At 40.3% G+C, this 18,108-nt stretch overlaps 1 protein-coding gene across 1 annotated transcript in view; it reads left to right on the forward strand.

Moving 5' to 3' along the window:
• The first annotated feature begins 3,620 nt into the window (after positions 1-3,620).
• Positions 3,621-18,108, forward strand: part of dapk1 (death-associated protein kinase 1) — a 92,547-nt gene continuing 78,059 nt past the window's right edge. Inside the window, exons 1-2 of the mRNA XM_078251389.1 lie at positions 3,621-3,775; positions 4,440-4,637. Coding sequence (XP_078107515.1) covers positions 4,534-4,637 — 104 coding nt within the window. The 5' untranslated portion in view covers positions 3,621-3,775; positions 4,440-4,533. The remainder of the gene's footprint in view (positions 3,776-4,439; positions 4,638-18,108) is intronic.

Here is an 18,108-nt window from a genome sequence, read left to right on the forward strand (position 1 = left end):
GGAACAGAAGATGAAATACTGTGTAATATGTATTAACTATGCTAGTTATTTGTAAATCATAATCTCTGTCTAACAAAACCACAACATCAGGCAGAGCAATGTGTCTCCTGTCAGATAAATGCTGTTTTATACGTGTGCAGCTCACCCCCAGCAGATGGTGGAATAACCTTTTAAACCACAGCAGTAATATCTCGACCACATCCTGATGTTTCCAATTATTATTGTGTAATATGGAAAGAATCTCATAGTGCTGCAACGCAACAACAACTGAGATTTGTTGAGACATGAGAAGGGATATGTATTAGGGCTCAAACAGTACATGTTCCTGTTATTATTTACATAGGCTACTCACGCAGTTATATGTGCAGTATGTAATACAATATTATTCATGAGACTGCACTTATGCTGACAGTCTGGTGCATAGGGGCTTTATCTTGCATCAGTAGAAAGCTTTTACTGTGCTCCATCTAAGGGCCAAAATAGCACATTTGTGACCATAAAGAAGATTGAAATGACAGGATATTTGGTGCAAGCTTCATGTTGTTAGACCACACAGATTGATGCAATGAGGCAATATTTGAGTCCTAAATTAAATGCATATGCATGAGAAATGAACTCTTCGGAATATAAAGGATCTAACACTGTGTATGAATTCATTAAATGATTTATGACTTTTTGATTAATGTGTTTAATCTCTTTGTCCTGACCCTGTGCAGTACCTTCTGAAAGCAGGAAAATTAAAACATAGCAATAGGTTGTCTTTATCTTGACGTCTTGAATAATTTGGGGCTGCAGCTTTCATACCACTGTACCATTAATTACGTCTTATCATTATATATATATATATATATATATATATAAAAAAAAACAGGACAAAGAGTCTACAGCCAACCTAGCGGTTCTGTGAGACTGTACTTAGGCTGAGACATTTGAGCTAAATGCTAATGCTAATGTCAACATGCTCACAATGGTGATGCTAACATACTGATTTTAGGCAGGTGTAATGTTTACCATGTCAACCATTTAGGTTTGGCATGTTAGCAGGTTGACATTCGCTAATTTGCACTTAATGTCATTGAATACAATTTTGACCCTAATGTTAGTGCTATGTACATGAAAAGTCAAAGTATCACCAAAGTGATTGCAATTCATCCCGAGGGGGACATGACTGTGTGCCAAGTTTTATGGCAATATATCAAATAACACAGTTGACATATTTCACAGGATGATTGAAAACGTTGTTGGTTTTTTTGTTTGTTTTTTAACCTGCTGGTGGCAGTAAAAGTAAAGTCAGGTTTTCACCAAAGTCAGTGGGATTTGTATCCTGGGAACCGTAAATGTCTGTACAACATATCATTTCAATCTATCCAGTAGTTGCTGAGATATTTCAGTCTGGATCAAATGGTAGACAGACCAACAATGCCATTCCCATGCTGCTAGCCAGCTAAAAACCATCTGTCCATCTGGTTGTAAGCAAAAATCTGTGATGGCAGACATCATTTAATGTGTGTCCTCTTCAGCTGCTATATGTCTGTTTTGCTGATTTCTTTACTAAGTGCAGAAGTATGTGGTTCAGCTGCGCCACTAAAGCAGATAGATTCATCTTAACATCACAGCCCCTTCAGAGCTGAGTGTGTTTAGTCCCCTACTACACCAACTCATTTTAAGGCAAGAAGCCCTCACTAACCATGGTACATTATCTTAACAATTTTGATAACTTATTAATTGTTTAAGTGATTAAACAAGCACAAATGCCAAACATTTGCTTGTAGTATTTTGGGGTTTTGGACAGTTGCTCTTCAACCCCTGTACTTGAAATACACTTGCGCATTTCCATTTTTGCTACTTCATACCTCTACTCCACTACATTTCAGAGGCTTTTTACTGCACTGCATTAGTTACTTACTTTACAGATTAAGATTTTTCTCACAAAACATATGATGAGTTAATCAAATATCACACATTTGTTTTAGGTTAAACTACTAAACAACATTGTTAAAATATGCTCCACCTCAACCAACTACAACAAGAACTACTTTCAAATTATGATATTCCAATAATATGATACAAACAGGCATTATTTTTCAGAATTATGACTACTTTTACCTTTAATACTTTATGTGCCGTACATGTTGCTAACAATGCTTACATATTTTTTATTAAGGTGACATTTTCAATGGAGTTATAATATAATGTATTCTAATACATAAAGTATTGCAGTTTTTACTTAGTAAAATCTGAATACTTCACCTTCGGTTTCTAGAGTTTGTGATGCCGCACTTATAGTTTTCTGACATTTATTAGACAACAAAAACAGACTCAATCTTAGAGCTCATATCTTTACAGTGTGCCATCTGAAGGGGAGCAGACCAGATCAGACATGATGGTAACACCGTTTTACGCTTCACCTCGACTGAGCATGTACAATACAAATCAAAGTCATAATGAGTCTCAGAGAGTGAAAGGTCAGTAGGGGCCCCCCTGCTCTAATTTGTAAGGTTTGTTTCTCAGTAAATTCAACAGGGTGTAACCTGCCTCTTTCCCAATGCATGCTGGGATAGGCTTTAGCCCCCCCGCAGCCCTGAAGGGGATAAGCAGCTTAGAAAATGGCCAGATAGATAAATGGATGGATCATTTATTCTCACACCCTGAGATCATCGGGCACAAGGAGGGTTTTTTTTTTTTCTCCACCAAACCATCATAACCTGGCTCATATGTGCTTGTATGAATGTGCTGTATGAACCAACTCCAGAGCCAAGCCAGTGCCTTGATCAAGGGCACTGACTGGAGAACCTAGTGTGTGTTTTTTGATACAAACTCCATAATGTGAAATGACTTGATAAGATATGAACTGAATAACAATAGACTCAGGCCAAACTACAATGTTTAGTGTATCCTTATAAAGACAGAGCACATTCTGCAGATGCATGGTCCCAGGTCTACATGTGATCTTGACCTACTCCTCGCGACAGGAATCAGCATCATGTTGCAACAGAGAACCGAATCAAAAGACCAGAGAAGTGAGGATAAACATGACAACATATTGAAACGTTAACATTACCAGTTGTCTAACAATTGTTCTGTGATCATCTCAAATGTTATCAGGCAAATAATGTTTTACTATCAACGTAACACAGTATTACTGTAACAGCTTTATTCACTGTAAAGGGGAAGACATTGGGTTGGATTTGACAGTTTTGCTTTGTGAATATGATCTTTTTCAAAATGAAATAAACAACTGCATTATAATTAACATTTTAATGACACAACATCTCTTATGTACAAAGTATCTGCTAAACTGTGATTCAAATAAAAGTGAAAGCTTTGCTGCCCTCCTGCGACAGAAGAAGCTCCTTCAACTGACTTAAAGCGATGCTGCTTTTAAGGAACGTAAAAATACAGTAATTACGAATTGATCGTTGAAAACCCGTTTTGCTGAAATTTCTTTAGGCAAACAAATCCCATTCTTTTCAGTTTGTATACGACAGGAAAAAACAACTCTTGACTCGATTTTTAATTTGTGATTATCTGGTGTTAGCGTTGTTTACTATACGACAAACCAGATAGAACTCGAATCGGTGCAACGTATTTTACCTAATATCCCATAGACAGTGAACGCATCACCAGGACCAGACTGTCTTCTACATTGTTAACGTTGATTTCTCCCGTCCAAGCCAACATTTTTGTCTTCCGTGAGCCAAACCGGGGTCACAGGCTCCCACAACACGCATGAAATCTCGGCTACGTTTCGCAGCAGGACATACACCGGCAAACTGTAAGATATTTTACAGTGAATTCATACAATTGTAGTCAGTTGTCGGGATCAAGAAAGAGCCAGTGACGCTCGGAATACAAGCTAACGTTAACCTTAATGTTCACGATTCTGTATATTTCATATACGTTAACGTACAGGGGCGAGTCGTGGTTTTAATTTAGGAAAAAGCTTAATTGTTAGGCTTTTAATATATGTTTTCAAGGGTGTGACATTTTAGTACACTCTTAAACAGTGTTAAACACCTGTCCGGGTCATTATTCGAAGAAGATATGACTTCTTACTGGACTGAAAGGAGGAGACTAACGTTAGCGTGTTACCCATGGCTACCACAAGCTTTCATGGGGGGGTATTTGCATTCCTAACCAGCCGGTGGTTATAAACTTATGGTTATATTACTATTATATGTAATACTGGCAGCTGTTATAGCCCAATAATTCAAAAGGGTGCCCGGGAAATTGATAGAGATAGTAGGGTCCGGGAGGAAAGATCAGCTCCAGGAGTCGTGACGTCGCCCCGGAGGAGCAGGTTCATTGCTCCGTCAGTTTTTGGCTTCCTTTTGTTGACTGAACGCCCAGCTTTTCCAGTCAGGTTTCATAGTCGAGGTTTAATGGTTTATTCTCCAATGTCTCCCCCTGTTGATGTCTTTTCCCACTTGGTTTGGAAGCTCTAACATGAGGAGGATTGCTGGCCGTAACCCTGTCCAGACCGGAGGCTGCTGGTAGGGATGGTGCCGCTTTGAAGAGGCTGTTTCGGAAGACATGCCTGCGGTCGGGGGAAAAGGGAGGAAGTGCCCCGACAACATGAATCTTTTCAACCAAGAAAATGTTGAGGAATTTTACGAAATTGGAGACGAGCTGGGAAGGTAAGTTTTATTTTATATCCTTATTCCTAATGCGTATGAACTTCCCCTTTTCATGGTAGAGGTGTGTGAGAAGGCGGGCGGGGAAATACCTTATTACGTCTCTACATTTGCAGGATTATATTTAAGATTTTAACACATCTTTCCAAAGTGCAAGTCCTTACTATATGTTTTAATGCCATGCTGCACCCACGACTCTGCATACACAGATGGGTTTAGTCTATAAACACATACACTAATGCATGCTCTCATTCAAGCATGCAGCTTGACATGCATCCCCCAACTGTGAGTGCGTCTGATTAATGCAGTCCATAATGCATCGTCAGTGATGAAGAGGTTAGCGTCTGTAACTGTTGCTGCCTCTTTCTGGAGATTTATTGCAGGAGGGTGTCAGACGGTATCATTGTACATCTTTACAGAGAGAGGATTTACATTATAGCACCACCTGCTTTTATTTCAGCCAAACTGTTTGGCCAAAGGTGAACGCTTGACAATGGGCATGAAAAGGTTGAATGTAGACGACAATACAGGTGTTTTGGTTCTTGGGGCTGTTTTTTTTTGTCTGGAAAGTTGCTCAAATGTCAAAGCAGGCTGGTCACATTACTGCTGAAGAGCGAGTGATATTCTTGATTTGCTGTGCTGTCCTGTTAAACATGAAACCATAGTGTCAAAACTGGTGGCTGTCTTGTTTTCAGTTTAATTTCACCGCTGCATAGATAAAAAAACTAAAAACTGCATTATATTATATTATAGGAGAGGTGGAAATAACACAAGCCAGGGGGGTGCGTTTATCTTCACAGTAGATCATAAACATGATTTCCATGAGTTTCTGGTTATCAAAGTGACACATGTACTCCGTGTTGGCAATAATCAACCAATTGTTTTCTGCTCTCCAGGGCCTGTCTGGCAACACTGCTTCTCCTATTAGTGCTCACCTTCCAGCACTGTGGGTGAGAGCTGAAGTTGCTGTAGCTGCTTCACTATGCTACTTTGGTAATAGAGACGGTTGAGGAGCTTTGTGTAATGGGATTGAATTTCTGGCTGGACGTAAAGAGACGGCTATGTGAGTGTGATAGTCTCATTTGGTCGTTGCTCCAACACCAGGATCCGTTCTCTATTGTAGTATGATTAGGACAGAGAGGATTTAAAATGGGGTTGTCTACCCTCATAGTGTGATGATCATGGACTTTTCAACATTAACAGTGTTTAAGTGGGCTCTAATGGAAAACAGCCCAAATAGATTATTGTACAAGTCTGTTTTTGGAAGGATTTCATTTCTTTATAGAATTATGTATGATTTAGGGGAGCTCAAGGCTGCTGCATGATATGGAAAAAGACATTTAGCACAGCTTTTGATAGCCTGGTTAATCTCTAAAACTCAACTACACTTGACATTCGGTTGATATTCAGTATCAGCCTACTTTTAAAAATACATCTGATAATATCTACTCATGATCAGAAATGAATAACCTGTCAGTGAAGGGCATGTTTTGGATTGGCTAAAAAAGGCATGCACCTTGTCTCCGGCTTGAACTGGACAATGGGCCTCATGCATGTATTTCAAATTTTGTCTTTGGTTAGTGAGACTTTTTTTTAGCATCTAACTTCATGTCAAACCATCCCTTTTTATTTCTCTCACAGTACAGCTAGGCCTATGCTCTGACACTAGTTGACAGCTGTATTCACATTTTCTACCTGTTTCGGTTCGCCTAGTACAGCTACAGACATTGCTAAGTTTTCATCAGGGCTTCATTTAACTTTTGTGTTAAATTGTAATAAATGAAACTTGCCCACAAACGGTGCAGAAACAGGTGGTGTTATTATAGCATAGTTTTATTTTTTATTTTTATTTTTTTATATTTTTTTAAGATTATTTTTTGGGCATTTTTTAACAGGGCAGCTGAAGAAATGAAAGGGGAGAGAAAGAGAGGGGGGAATGACATGCAAAAGACCACAGGTCAGAGTCGAACCCGGGCCCGCTGCGTTGAGGAGTAAACCTCTGTATATGTGCGCCCGCAAAAACATTTTCAAGTATTTTCTGACATGCTTTAACTTGGATTAAGTTTGGTATAACCAGTTAGTTTACAATGAAAACTGCTGTATCTGTCTATTTATTGGCCAGATAACAGCGGAATGACCTGCTGTGTAATGCCTGGCACACTTTAAGACAGAGAGTTTTTTGATCTGACTGTACTCCAGGCTCTCGACTCTGGCTGGAATTGGAACGAGGCCCATTTGTTTTTTCAAAATTGGAAATCACCCAAGCAGTGACTTGAGACTGCACTGACACCGCATCCTTTGGTGTGCAGGCATGTTAGAACCGAAGGCTGGTGAAGCCAAGCATTTAAGCTTTAGTAGTACAACTACAGTGAGCATGCAAGCTCAGTATTATGAGGAGGAGGGTGTGGAGGAAGCAACGCAGCTGCAGAATATAGTAAATACAGCCAGAGGAGATGTGTAACGCTTATTTAAGGTTGAAGTGTGCAGTCTGATCATTTCGCAAGTGTATTTTTAGCCACTGGAATTACCTGCTAAGGCTATAGTCTTCACTATCCAGAATGATTGATTCATCAGACCTTGATTTAACTGCCTTATGACCTGAACCAGTCTTTCTCTCTCTGTGTGTGTGTGTGTGTGTGTGTGTGTGTGTGTGTGTGTGTGTGTGTGATAACTAGCCAGCTTTTTACCAATCCTCCTGAGTTGCAGAAGGCCAGAGAATTTGAATTACTAGAAGTGCAAAACGAACGTCATTTAGGGAATTGCTAGAGTCACATCAGGTTAGCTGTTGAGCTCGAGGCATCAATTTGTTGCTGCATTAAAGAAAGTGTGATAATCCCGGGCAAATGCACCAGTGGTCAAATTCTCCATTTTGAACTGTGTCCAAAAAATGGCTGGTTAGGCTGTAATCCCAGCTGTGTTTTAAATGGCTCCTAATAGAAATTGCCACTGCTGCTGTTCTCCTCCCAACCCCTTTCTCTAATAAACCCAGCACTGACCGCATCTGTGCTCAGTTGAGCTCTCTAATTGCCTCACAGATTGGCAGAAAATTCTCACTTTGGGCCCTGAGATCAGCAGGGGAATTACTGAAGACATGGTTGCTGCCATTTAAAAGGATCTCCTATTTGATACCGCTTCAAAATGAAAAATTAGTAGTAACTTCAAAGTTAAGTGAAAGGAGAAGCATCGTTGAAGCATTTAAGGGTTTCATAGTGGTGCTGTGTTGCCTGGATGTGAGACGGTAGGGATAAAAACACTCTAGCAGGGCTTAGAGCCTCTGTAGCCTGCAGTCAGTTGAGGAATAGCAGCACAGCATGTACTCTCTTCTCTCCCCATTCTCTTACACTATTTCATAGACCAAACAATTCATCGGTTAATTAGGAAAACAAGCTAATTAATCGATAATGAAAATAATAATTAGTTGCGTCCCTAATATATCTATACAAACATCTTCAACACCATAATTTGACAGAAAAACTCTAAACTGAAACCAATTAAATTCTAATGTGGCCAAGCAGCTCTCAGATGACTCTCTCCTGTTGATTGGGGATGGGGGAAATCTGGGACACCATACAACTTTTACAATCAAGTATTTTTCCATTGAATTCAACATCACGTCAGCAGTGGATGACACCGACTGGCTGATATCTGATCTTTTGAACAAGCCATTATCAGTCTATAATATCAGCAAAGTAACCTTTACATTGGTCTGACCATAGCGTGCAATCATTTAGGATTACCTCAGTCAGCTCGGTTCTCCAGCAAAACAGAGCAGCATCCAAGTTTGCATGAAGAAACAGGCTGTTGGGTCATGTGAGTTGAGTTCAGGGTTTTTTTTTTTTTTTTTTAAGTTTCCATGTTGTCATTGGTTTGGAGACCCACTGACTCAGCTACTTTCTGACTTGGAGAGAGAAACATGAACTGACTGTTGAATATATGTGGTTTGTGCCTTTAATCTGGTCCACAAGGCAGTTTTACACTGCATATTTTTGCAGTGCTCTGCCTCTATCATTAGTCTGCATTAATCTGACCGATGTGTGGCTCTCCACCAATTGGCCCTCTTGTTGTGTCCATAGTGTGTGTGTGGCTGCCATTCGTAGAGGAGGAGGGGTTGGTGTATTTCAGCAGGGATTCTGCAATGCAAATGAACATAAGAGGCATTAAACTGACTGTATTTGGGTTATTCCTCGGCAAAAATCACCTCAAAGACCCATTTCTATGAACACAAAATAGGATTATATGCAAGACATCCACACAAACTCCTGTATTTAATGGTGATATAATTTAGAATTTATTTTTTTCCTCAAGAGACTGTGAGTCTCTTTGCAGACCATTAAAAATATAGCTGCAGAATATTCACTACTGTAACTGACATGGCTTTTTTCAACACACCACCAGCACCAGCTAATGGCATGCACACACTCCATGCAGACTATGCCCCAGCTACTGACCTAGATTTACCCCCCTACACTGGATTGCATTATTGGGTGGAGGGCCAGTCTGGGTAGCAGGGGTGTCCTTGATGAGGCCTGCTACTCACTCACCCACCCTAACCCACCCCCCTCGACCCAAGGGAGCGGCAGTGCTGTTGCATAAATGCAGTGTTCCCTCCTTATTCTGAATCCAAGGATTTTCCTTTCAACATTTAGTTTCAGGTTATCCTATTATTCATTAATACCATCTTTAAATAACTAATGTTTATAACAGCTTTGATTTGAGGTAGTTTTCTAATGATATCCCACTGGAAGAAGAGGAAATTCAGAGTTTACACAATGTGACTAAATTGTGACATCATTTAGTAGCTCCTATTTTGAACCCAGTTGAATTAAACGGTTTTAATCTGTAAGGGTTGCCACCTTCCTTTAAGTTGATGCCTGTTTTGCCTAGAGCTACGGGAGATAATTGTAATACAATAGTGATTTAATGACTTCATGAAAGCTTGTATATTGGGTCACACTCTAATGCAAAATTCTGTAGCTCACAGGAGGCGATACGCTTTACATTTTTGCTGTATCTTAGCAAATCACTTGGGACTGAAGATGTCTACAAAATATCTGCCCAATGTTTGTTGTTGGCATTGGCATCAGATGTGGGGTCAAGAGGTCAAACAGAGAAGATGCCATTGATAACAGTCGTGGTAGGATAACATCACAAGACATCTTTCTTTGGTTGCCAACTTCCTGCATGCATCCTACATTTTAGTCATTTAGTCTGACACACTTATCTACAACACAGAGTGCAAAAGCTTTGGTCTGTATTGCCAACATTATGTAGCGGTAGCAAGGAGGGTATGTGTCAGAGAGACATGATGATATTCCTGTGACTTCAAAATCATCATGTAAGAGAGAAGTGCTAAAAAAATATAAATGAGGAAAGAGCTAATAACAGTGTACGGTTTGTTTGACTTAAAACTGAGTGGAGAAGTAGAAGTACTGGCCAACAGTATTCCTGCAGGGTTTATATTTGAAGTCAGATTTTCTTCCTCTTCTTGCTCTCTCTGTCTGTGTCTCGAAGGCCAGTCTGTTCATCTCTGCCTGGATGACTTTAGCCTCGTGATTGTTCCAGTAAGACTCCTCAAATTGCGGTCATTTTACGATTCAAATTGAAATCTCACTCACTTGGAATGTTCTCGAGGAGCGTAATGAGTTATTTTCAATTAATCTCTGCAGCCTCTGCAGTCAATGGAGGATAATGGGATCCCTGCCAACTGTGTTAGCGTGCATGGCAGGTGTGTGTGTGTTTGTGTGTGTGTGGAGGGGGTGCGACAACCCTTTGTGGTCAATTAGGAGAGATCTGCAGGCAGTCAAGCATGGGAACTGAGAGGCTATAATCGTTGGGGAAAAAGACAACTTTCCCTATTCTGTCTTTCATCCTCCTTGTATTACTTTTGCACTCGATGATAATACTCTCTGTCACACTCACAAGCTCTATTCACCTCCAATTAACAATAATGAATCTGATGAGTCACATAAGTAAACTGTACCTCGGTCATGGCAGATGAGATTTATTCCCGTTAAAGGGGAGTTTTGCCTACCGCCATCGTCTTGTGCTTGCTCATGGGGTAATATTAGGTCCCTGTAATTTTTGTTTAGGATTATTTTTTGGGGCATTTTTGGCCGTTACTTTGACAGGCCAGCTGAAAACATGAAAGGGGAGAGAGAGGGGGAATGACATGCAGCAAAGGGCCGCAGGTCGGAGTCAAACCCGGGCCTGCTGCGTTGAGGAGTGAACCTCTATATATGGGCGCCCGCTCTACCAACTGAGCTATCCGGGCACCCAGGTCCCTGTAAATTAAAGAGTATTGTCTAGACATGATCTCTATAAAAAGTGTCATGAGATAACCTCTGTTGTGATTTGGCGCTATACAAAAAAATGGACTTGACTAAGTACTGTACTACTGTACATTTTTAGTCCTAGAATAGTTGAAATTGGGATAGTTGATCAGAAAAAAAAGTGAGAAATCTTATTCTGTTTGAAAGTAAAGGGGGCTGTAAACATTTTATATTACGGTACATTCAAATTTTATAGTAAAATTAAATTTTTAGTAAATTTGTTATGTAACACTCCTTCTGATGTGTTATTTTTTGGAATATCTATTCTCTCATCACACATGCTCGCCCACTTCAGTTGAAGACATTTGTCTGGGAAGATGGAGCACTCGGTGTCAGACTATATTTACTTGCAAACATGAAGCAGTTTAAGCGATATGGCACTATTAAACCTGATTTCATAATTTTAAGTAATGTCCAATTGATTACAAACATTTACATACTTTTTTGTTTTAAAGAAAACATTTGGGGCATTTTAGGCCGTAGTGACAGTACAGCTTGAGAAGTGAAACAGGAGAGAGAGGGGGAATGACATGCAGCAAAGTGCCACAGGTCAGAACTGAACCCGCGGCCGCCGCGGTAAGGACTGAGCCTTCGTAAATGGGGCACACGCTCAACCAGGTGAGCTATCCATGCGCCCCAAACATGTACATACTTTACGAAATATGTACTTTACTGTTTTCTGTTGTTTATCTCTGTCTTACTCTGAAATCTCCTCAAATGCATAGAAGGTGATGCTTTTTGTTAGGGATGCACCGATATATCGGCAGAACATCGGTATCGGCCGATATTCGCCTCGTTGACCGCCATCAGCCTATCGGCAAATAAGATTGTAGTCACCAATGGCAGTGGCCGGTATTTCCGTGCTATTTTTTCTGCGACAAGCAAGACTCGGTCCTTGATAACTACGGAATTTAGAGAAAGGGAGAAAATTCCCCATGGACGGCGCCAAAGCTGAAAGGATTACTAATAAGGTGATGGGAGTTCATCGCATTCGATGACCAACTGTTTTGAAGCCTACACACAGCCCAACAGAAGACCCAGTCGTTTTGTTGACGTTTGTCTCCCTGAAATCTATGACGTCATTGCAAAGATGCTAGAATGAATAGCTGTGGATGCGGGGAGGGGCCCATAGAAAATGCCTTTTTACAGGGCCCAGAATTTTGTGCTACGCCCCTGGCCTCTCCATCAGCTCTGCAAGATTCATGATGAAGGCCATAGTGCAGGCGTCGGACGGTAAGCTGCAAGACCTCCGTGCCTGCGTCATCTTCCAGCGGGATGTCGGAAGCTGTGGTGTCCTTTCGCCGAAACTTGGCTCAATCCTGAAGTGCCGTTGCCATTCAACCGGCGGACTCTTTTTCTGTGTGCCAATCTGACGACCACATTCGGCTTTATGATGAATCATGCACAAGTTGAAGAGGCTGATGGGATAACATGTCACTGGAATTGTGCCTCGTATGATTTCATTTGATTGGTTGATTGCTTTATTCATTATTAATCATTGATTTATTGATTGATGGCAGTTCATGTTTAGATTAACAACGGTAGGAAGAAGGAAGAAGCCTACACATTTTCCACACATGCAACTTTAAAGTGCATGCATTTGGACACACTTTAATAGTAGCTTTCTGCACTCACTATTGTTTTGAATGTGTCTTTATCTTAACACAACAAAACGAATGTTGCCTCTACACTGATGGATTAAATGTTTTTTGTGAGGGTTTATTTTCACCCGAGATAATTCGCAGCAATTTGAGCGGAATATCATCAGCCCCAGAGGGATTAAAGATCATTGTTGAAAAATTCTCTGAGGGCTTAACATATGACTGGTGTAAGCATCGATATATGAACTAAATCCTCAGTCTGGCTCAAGCTTGCCTGGCTGAAGCAGTGCAGACTGAATGTCTGTCTGATTTTGGTTTCTGTCTAGTTGTTTCAAGAAACTACAGCAGAGTTTCTTGGCTTTAGCTCATGTAAACAACAGGATCTGCACTGAGCATCAGTCCAGTGGAGGTAACAAACCCCACTCCTTAAGGAGGCAAAGTAAAGCTAATCACAGTGGATACATTTTCAATTTAATTACTGTCGGAATGAAGAGGTCAGGAGGTGACCTAAATATGCCTATGATTACGGACATGTTCAGCTGGTCAGTCATGGTTGTTATGAGCAGAAGTGAACCCAAAGAGGAGGGGTCAGCTTTCTTTTGTTGTTTCATGTAGCGCCCCTAGTCGCAACGCACAGAGTACAGCTTGCGCTGCGTTAAGACAAAGCGATGCGTGAAATCAATCTTGTGTAGCTCAAAGCATTGGCATTCTTGCGTGGAGCATATTTGGGGTCCAAAGCTACAGGTAGGCTATGTCAATTGGCCTGGAATTAACTGAGGAAGTGCACAATGCACCAAAATGACTGCTAAGAGTTTTATCGGCTGCTTAAGAGTTTTAGCTTTCCCACTTTTCTACTTTTACTCTTTTTTTCTCTCTCACAGTCTGCATAGTATAGTCTGTACTCATCAGGCAGTTAGTTTCAGTAGTGCTGCTTGATTATTGATAACATTGAATTATATCATGCCTCATGTAAAACAGACATAGTTAAACACACAGTTAAATCAAGGGATATTGGAAAATGTATGAACCACATTTTCTGGTCCTTTTTAGACCTCACACAATTTCATGCCAAACTTTTTTTCTGTTGCTTGTTTCTAGGTGGATAATTGTTGTTGTTCTGAGTTGCCTTGGCAATATTCATACTCACACAGTCTGTTGTGTTTGGTTTCCCTGAAGCTCCTTTCCTTCGAGAACAACCTTTTGTGTTGTCCGTGATGTGCTTCTGCTTTGAGATAATCAAAATAAATGTGCTTTCAAAACTCATCGTCGACAAGGTCACTCTGGAGGTGAGGAAATTCTACCCTGTTATGTTGCAGTCATTACCACGAATCATAAAGGGCAGTCATCATTTCATTTTTGAATGTCAACTTCTGCCTACTTGTCATTTTATAGATCGTCTCAAAATAACAGGGTCACATCAACTCAGAAAGTCTTTGCTAAACCTACAAAACCAGTCTGTGTGCCTTGCTGACTTTCCCTGAGTCATGACAGAGTTAACAACCTTGAAACTTGCTGAATGTCAGTTTCACCAGATGTACGTATAGGGGCCCTGTTTTAAAGAGCAAGCACAAAATAAAACAGTAGACGATAGATGGCCCAACTGAAGCACCAGCAGCCCCCCTCCTCACCTTCTGCCCCCATCTCCTTGGTTGTCAGTCCAACGGTCTTGCACTTCTCTCAATTTGTATGCACAGCCTGATATCATTCTGGTTTCTGTATGTGTCTCTGTCTGTCTTAGTACTTCTGTTAAGCTAACTGAGCACATTAGTAGCTAGAAAAGACAGGTACAACAAAGCTTCTCCCTGTTCTGAGGGCTATCTGAGAAATGCTCGGTAATGCTGAGCATTGATAACTGTCAAGTATCGAAAGTGTAATTGTCTGATCAAATTTATAATCTTGTTTTCTTATATTTTGATTAGAGACTTTTGCCTGTTTTTAGATATTTAGTCACACTAGCGGCAATGTCAGTCCGTTTGTTCACCATGAAAAATATCTAACTAACAACTATTGGGTGGATTTGACATGAATTTTTGTACAAACATGTATGGTACCCAGCAGATAAATCCTACTGACTTTAGTGATAACCTGACTTTCCCTCTAGCGCCACCATGAGGTTGACATTTCAGATCACTTGAGGATACCAGGATGATTATCTTTGTATCCATCTACAATGAAGAATGTGTTTTTCATCCACACCTGTGTAACTTTAATGAAGTATGCCATAATAATGCTGTTTTGGGCTTGAGAAATCTGTTCAGGAGTGAACATGTTTGGTAACCACAGTGGCTGTAGCTCTTCATCAACTCTGAAGATGGTAAAAGAAACCTTTCCACCTCTCTTTACCTCTAAGCACAATGTATCCATTGTTGGCACTGCCTTAAAACCTTGGAGCTAGGGGAGGTGAATGACATTCCTGTGACATGTTGAATGGCTTTTCACTGTGGATACTAGACAAGGGCAAACACTGCCTGCCTCTCATTTAGCTGTCTGTCAGTAATCTGTCTGTCAGTGCTGTTGCTTATAGTTTTTGAAGCTGCACGTGTGACTCCTCCCTCCTGAGTGTGTCTGCTCAACAGCAGGGAGTAGAAAAAAAAGTCTATACACCTGCAGAGAGATCTCAAGTCAGAAATTCCCATAATCATTTATTTCTATAGTCCCAGTCATGTCGGAGGTCTTAACAACATTGACAACATTGACTCAATCATTGAAATATTGTTTATTGTTGAAATATAATAATGTTGCAGTGGTTACTTCAGTGTAATATACCATGAGCTAGTGGTGTTCTGGTGGCTGATGGTTTTAACACTCCGTACTTGGTCCGTAGGGGGAATTGAACAGGCAACCCTCTAGTTCCCAAGCCAAGTCCTTACTGACTGAGCTACTGCCATCCCAAGCCTAAAATCCAGCAAATATTCACATTAGAGAGTCTGGAACCAATAATGTATTAACAATTCTGCGTAAAGAAATGACTTAAACAGTTCATCGATTATCTAAAAAGTTGCAGATAAAGTGTCAACACCTGTTGAATCGATTAACGACTGATAAAACAGTTGTTTCGTGCTTTTCATGATTACTTTGTTTCAAGTGATGCAATTGGATGTTTGTGGGCTGATTGTGCATTCCCTATCAATGGTTCTCATTTTTAATATTGTGGAAATATACAGTATGGTTGGTAAACAGGAGCTGAGGTCTTCCAGTGTAGCTCAAACATGGTTTTGCCATGCCAACCACAAACTAGTAGTGTCCGTTGCCATGGCATTAGGACTATTAACTAACTTGAAAAGGAGATGGGGTCCGACAATCCTCCGTCAGGACATCCTGACAAAATCCATATCTGTACACAAACACTCACACGTGCTGTTCAAGCCCACCCAGGATTGTCTACCACACTCTTCCTTCCTCCAACCAGCGCTGGTTTCTCTGCTCAGTCTCTGAATCCCGTTGCCGTGGTTACCCTTCCGCTGTACACAATGGCATGGTGGTTGCATAATGTTTTTCTGGCGGTGCAGTTTGTGGCCCACACTACAGCTGAGTGGGCAGGGAGCACTCTGAGCCGCCCTCCCACACTTCGCTCCATGCTAATGAAAAGCTTGGCCTCACCGGGGAGTTTTCACACTGAGTCATATCGGACAGCAGAGAGGCTGAGAGCCTATGGTTGCTATACTGCTGCAAAGGCAATGTCTTTTTGGCTTCTCAGTCATTGGTTAGTTTGATATTATATGATATTATTGTCCGAACCTGGTGTGACTCAACTGGCTATAGAAACTGACCAAACTGATGTGAAATATGCATAAAAGTACACAATAAGATAAGATAGATTTTTATTATCCCGAAGGAAATTTGTATTATGCATTATTTTGTGTGTGGACCACTATTACCTTGTTGTATTCTCAGTGAATTTGTTTCAGGAGTTAGACAGGTGTTTTTGAAGTTTGAGTTTGGGAAGATTGCAACTTTTGTTGAAGATTAACAACAAAAATTAAATATTTACCATGTAAACTCCATCAGACACAACTCAACAAAGTTTTAGTATACTGAAATGGCTAAATAAACTATTTAGTATTTATCAGTGGTTTACTGTAGCTTTTAAGCCATCAATCCATTGACAGAAAAAATGATCAACAACTATTCTGATTATCGATTAAACGTTTTGACCATTTTCACGTAATCATTCTCTGGTTCCAGCTTCGCTAATGTGAAGATTGAGATCATGTCAGAGAATAGTGAAATACTATTTCCTTAAGCCCACAGTGACTACTACAAAGTGCTTGTTTTGACTGAGTACAAAACCCAAATATATTCAATTACACAGACTAAACATATAGTTCCAGATTAATGTTCTGCCAATCAACTAATTGATTAATTGTAGTCTTAACTCCATGTTTTCATAAGTTGAAAGTATTAAAAAGTTGCACTCAGCAGCCTGCTTTGTAGAGCACAGAATGGGAGGTATTACAGATTACTCATTTGTCAGCAGTATGTAGTTTCTGTTCTGGTTTTTATCTGCTCTGTCATCTACACTTGGCATTTCCTTTAGCACATGTACCCAAGATGTATCAACTGTAAAGGAAGTGCGCCGAGCTGTATCATCTCCAGTTTTGGACGGGTAAAATGATGTGGTGAATTTTGGCACTGACAAAGAATGGTGTTCAGTGCCCTGGGACTTTATTCATACCCCATGAGCCAAAGACGATTTAATTAATTAGAGTAGCAGAACTGTTATTGTAGTGACCGGGCATCTTTTCATGTGAAGATGTGGAAGGAAAATAAGCATGACTCAAATTCTCACAGGTGTATATTATTGGAAAACATGTTCTTGTGGTTGTTAAATTTAGGTGGGTTGAGTTGTTTAGGAATTCGACTTAAAACAAGTAAGGGACCAGATATCAAAGTTAAAAAGCCTTTGCAAAGATTTCCATGGGAAGTTAGTAAAAAGCAGCAGTAAATAACCTCCCTAAATGTGTCATATTTTACCTCTCTCACTTTGTCTCTAGTGTTTGCTCTCCTAAGTGCCAGGCAATTTGGCAGCAAAGATGATTTTTTTATCCCCGTGAAATATTAATCTCTGAATGCATCACAGCACATCCAAGGTTTATCAGACTGCCTGTTTTCTTTTGGATTGTCATCAAAACACTTGGCTGTCCTGTTTACACCTCAAGCACATCACCAAATCTATAAAACCTGGCAGCTGATATATTTTCCATTACATTTGGACAGATGAGTTTCACTGTTTTGCTTCTTCTATAAGTATGGGGTCACTTAATAAGTCAAGGCCATTCCCTGCAAAGTGAAAAGTCAACAAACTAATGAACAGCTAATGGACTGGCTGGCCTCAGTCTCTAAGTGCTAATTAAAGGGAGGAGTACAGTTACAGTATGCATTTCAGTTTACGTGAATGAACGGTTTTTACTTGTTTGGCCCCATTTGTTAAAGTTGTACTATACATATTCACATTTGTGTTTGTTAGGGTGTGTAACAAATAACTTTGTTTCAGCAGAACATTTACAGTTTCTGTCATTCACCTAAAAAACATTTTTTTCCCAG

The sequence above is a fragment of the Sander vitreus genome, chromosome 5 (genome assembly GCF_031162955.1).
Source record: "Sander vitreus isolate 19-12246 chromosome 5, sanVit1, whole genome shotgun sequence".
Lineage (NCBI taxonomy): Eukaryota > Metazoa > Chordata > Actinopteri > Perciformes > Percidae > Sander > Sander vitreus.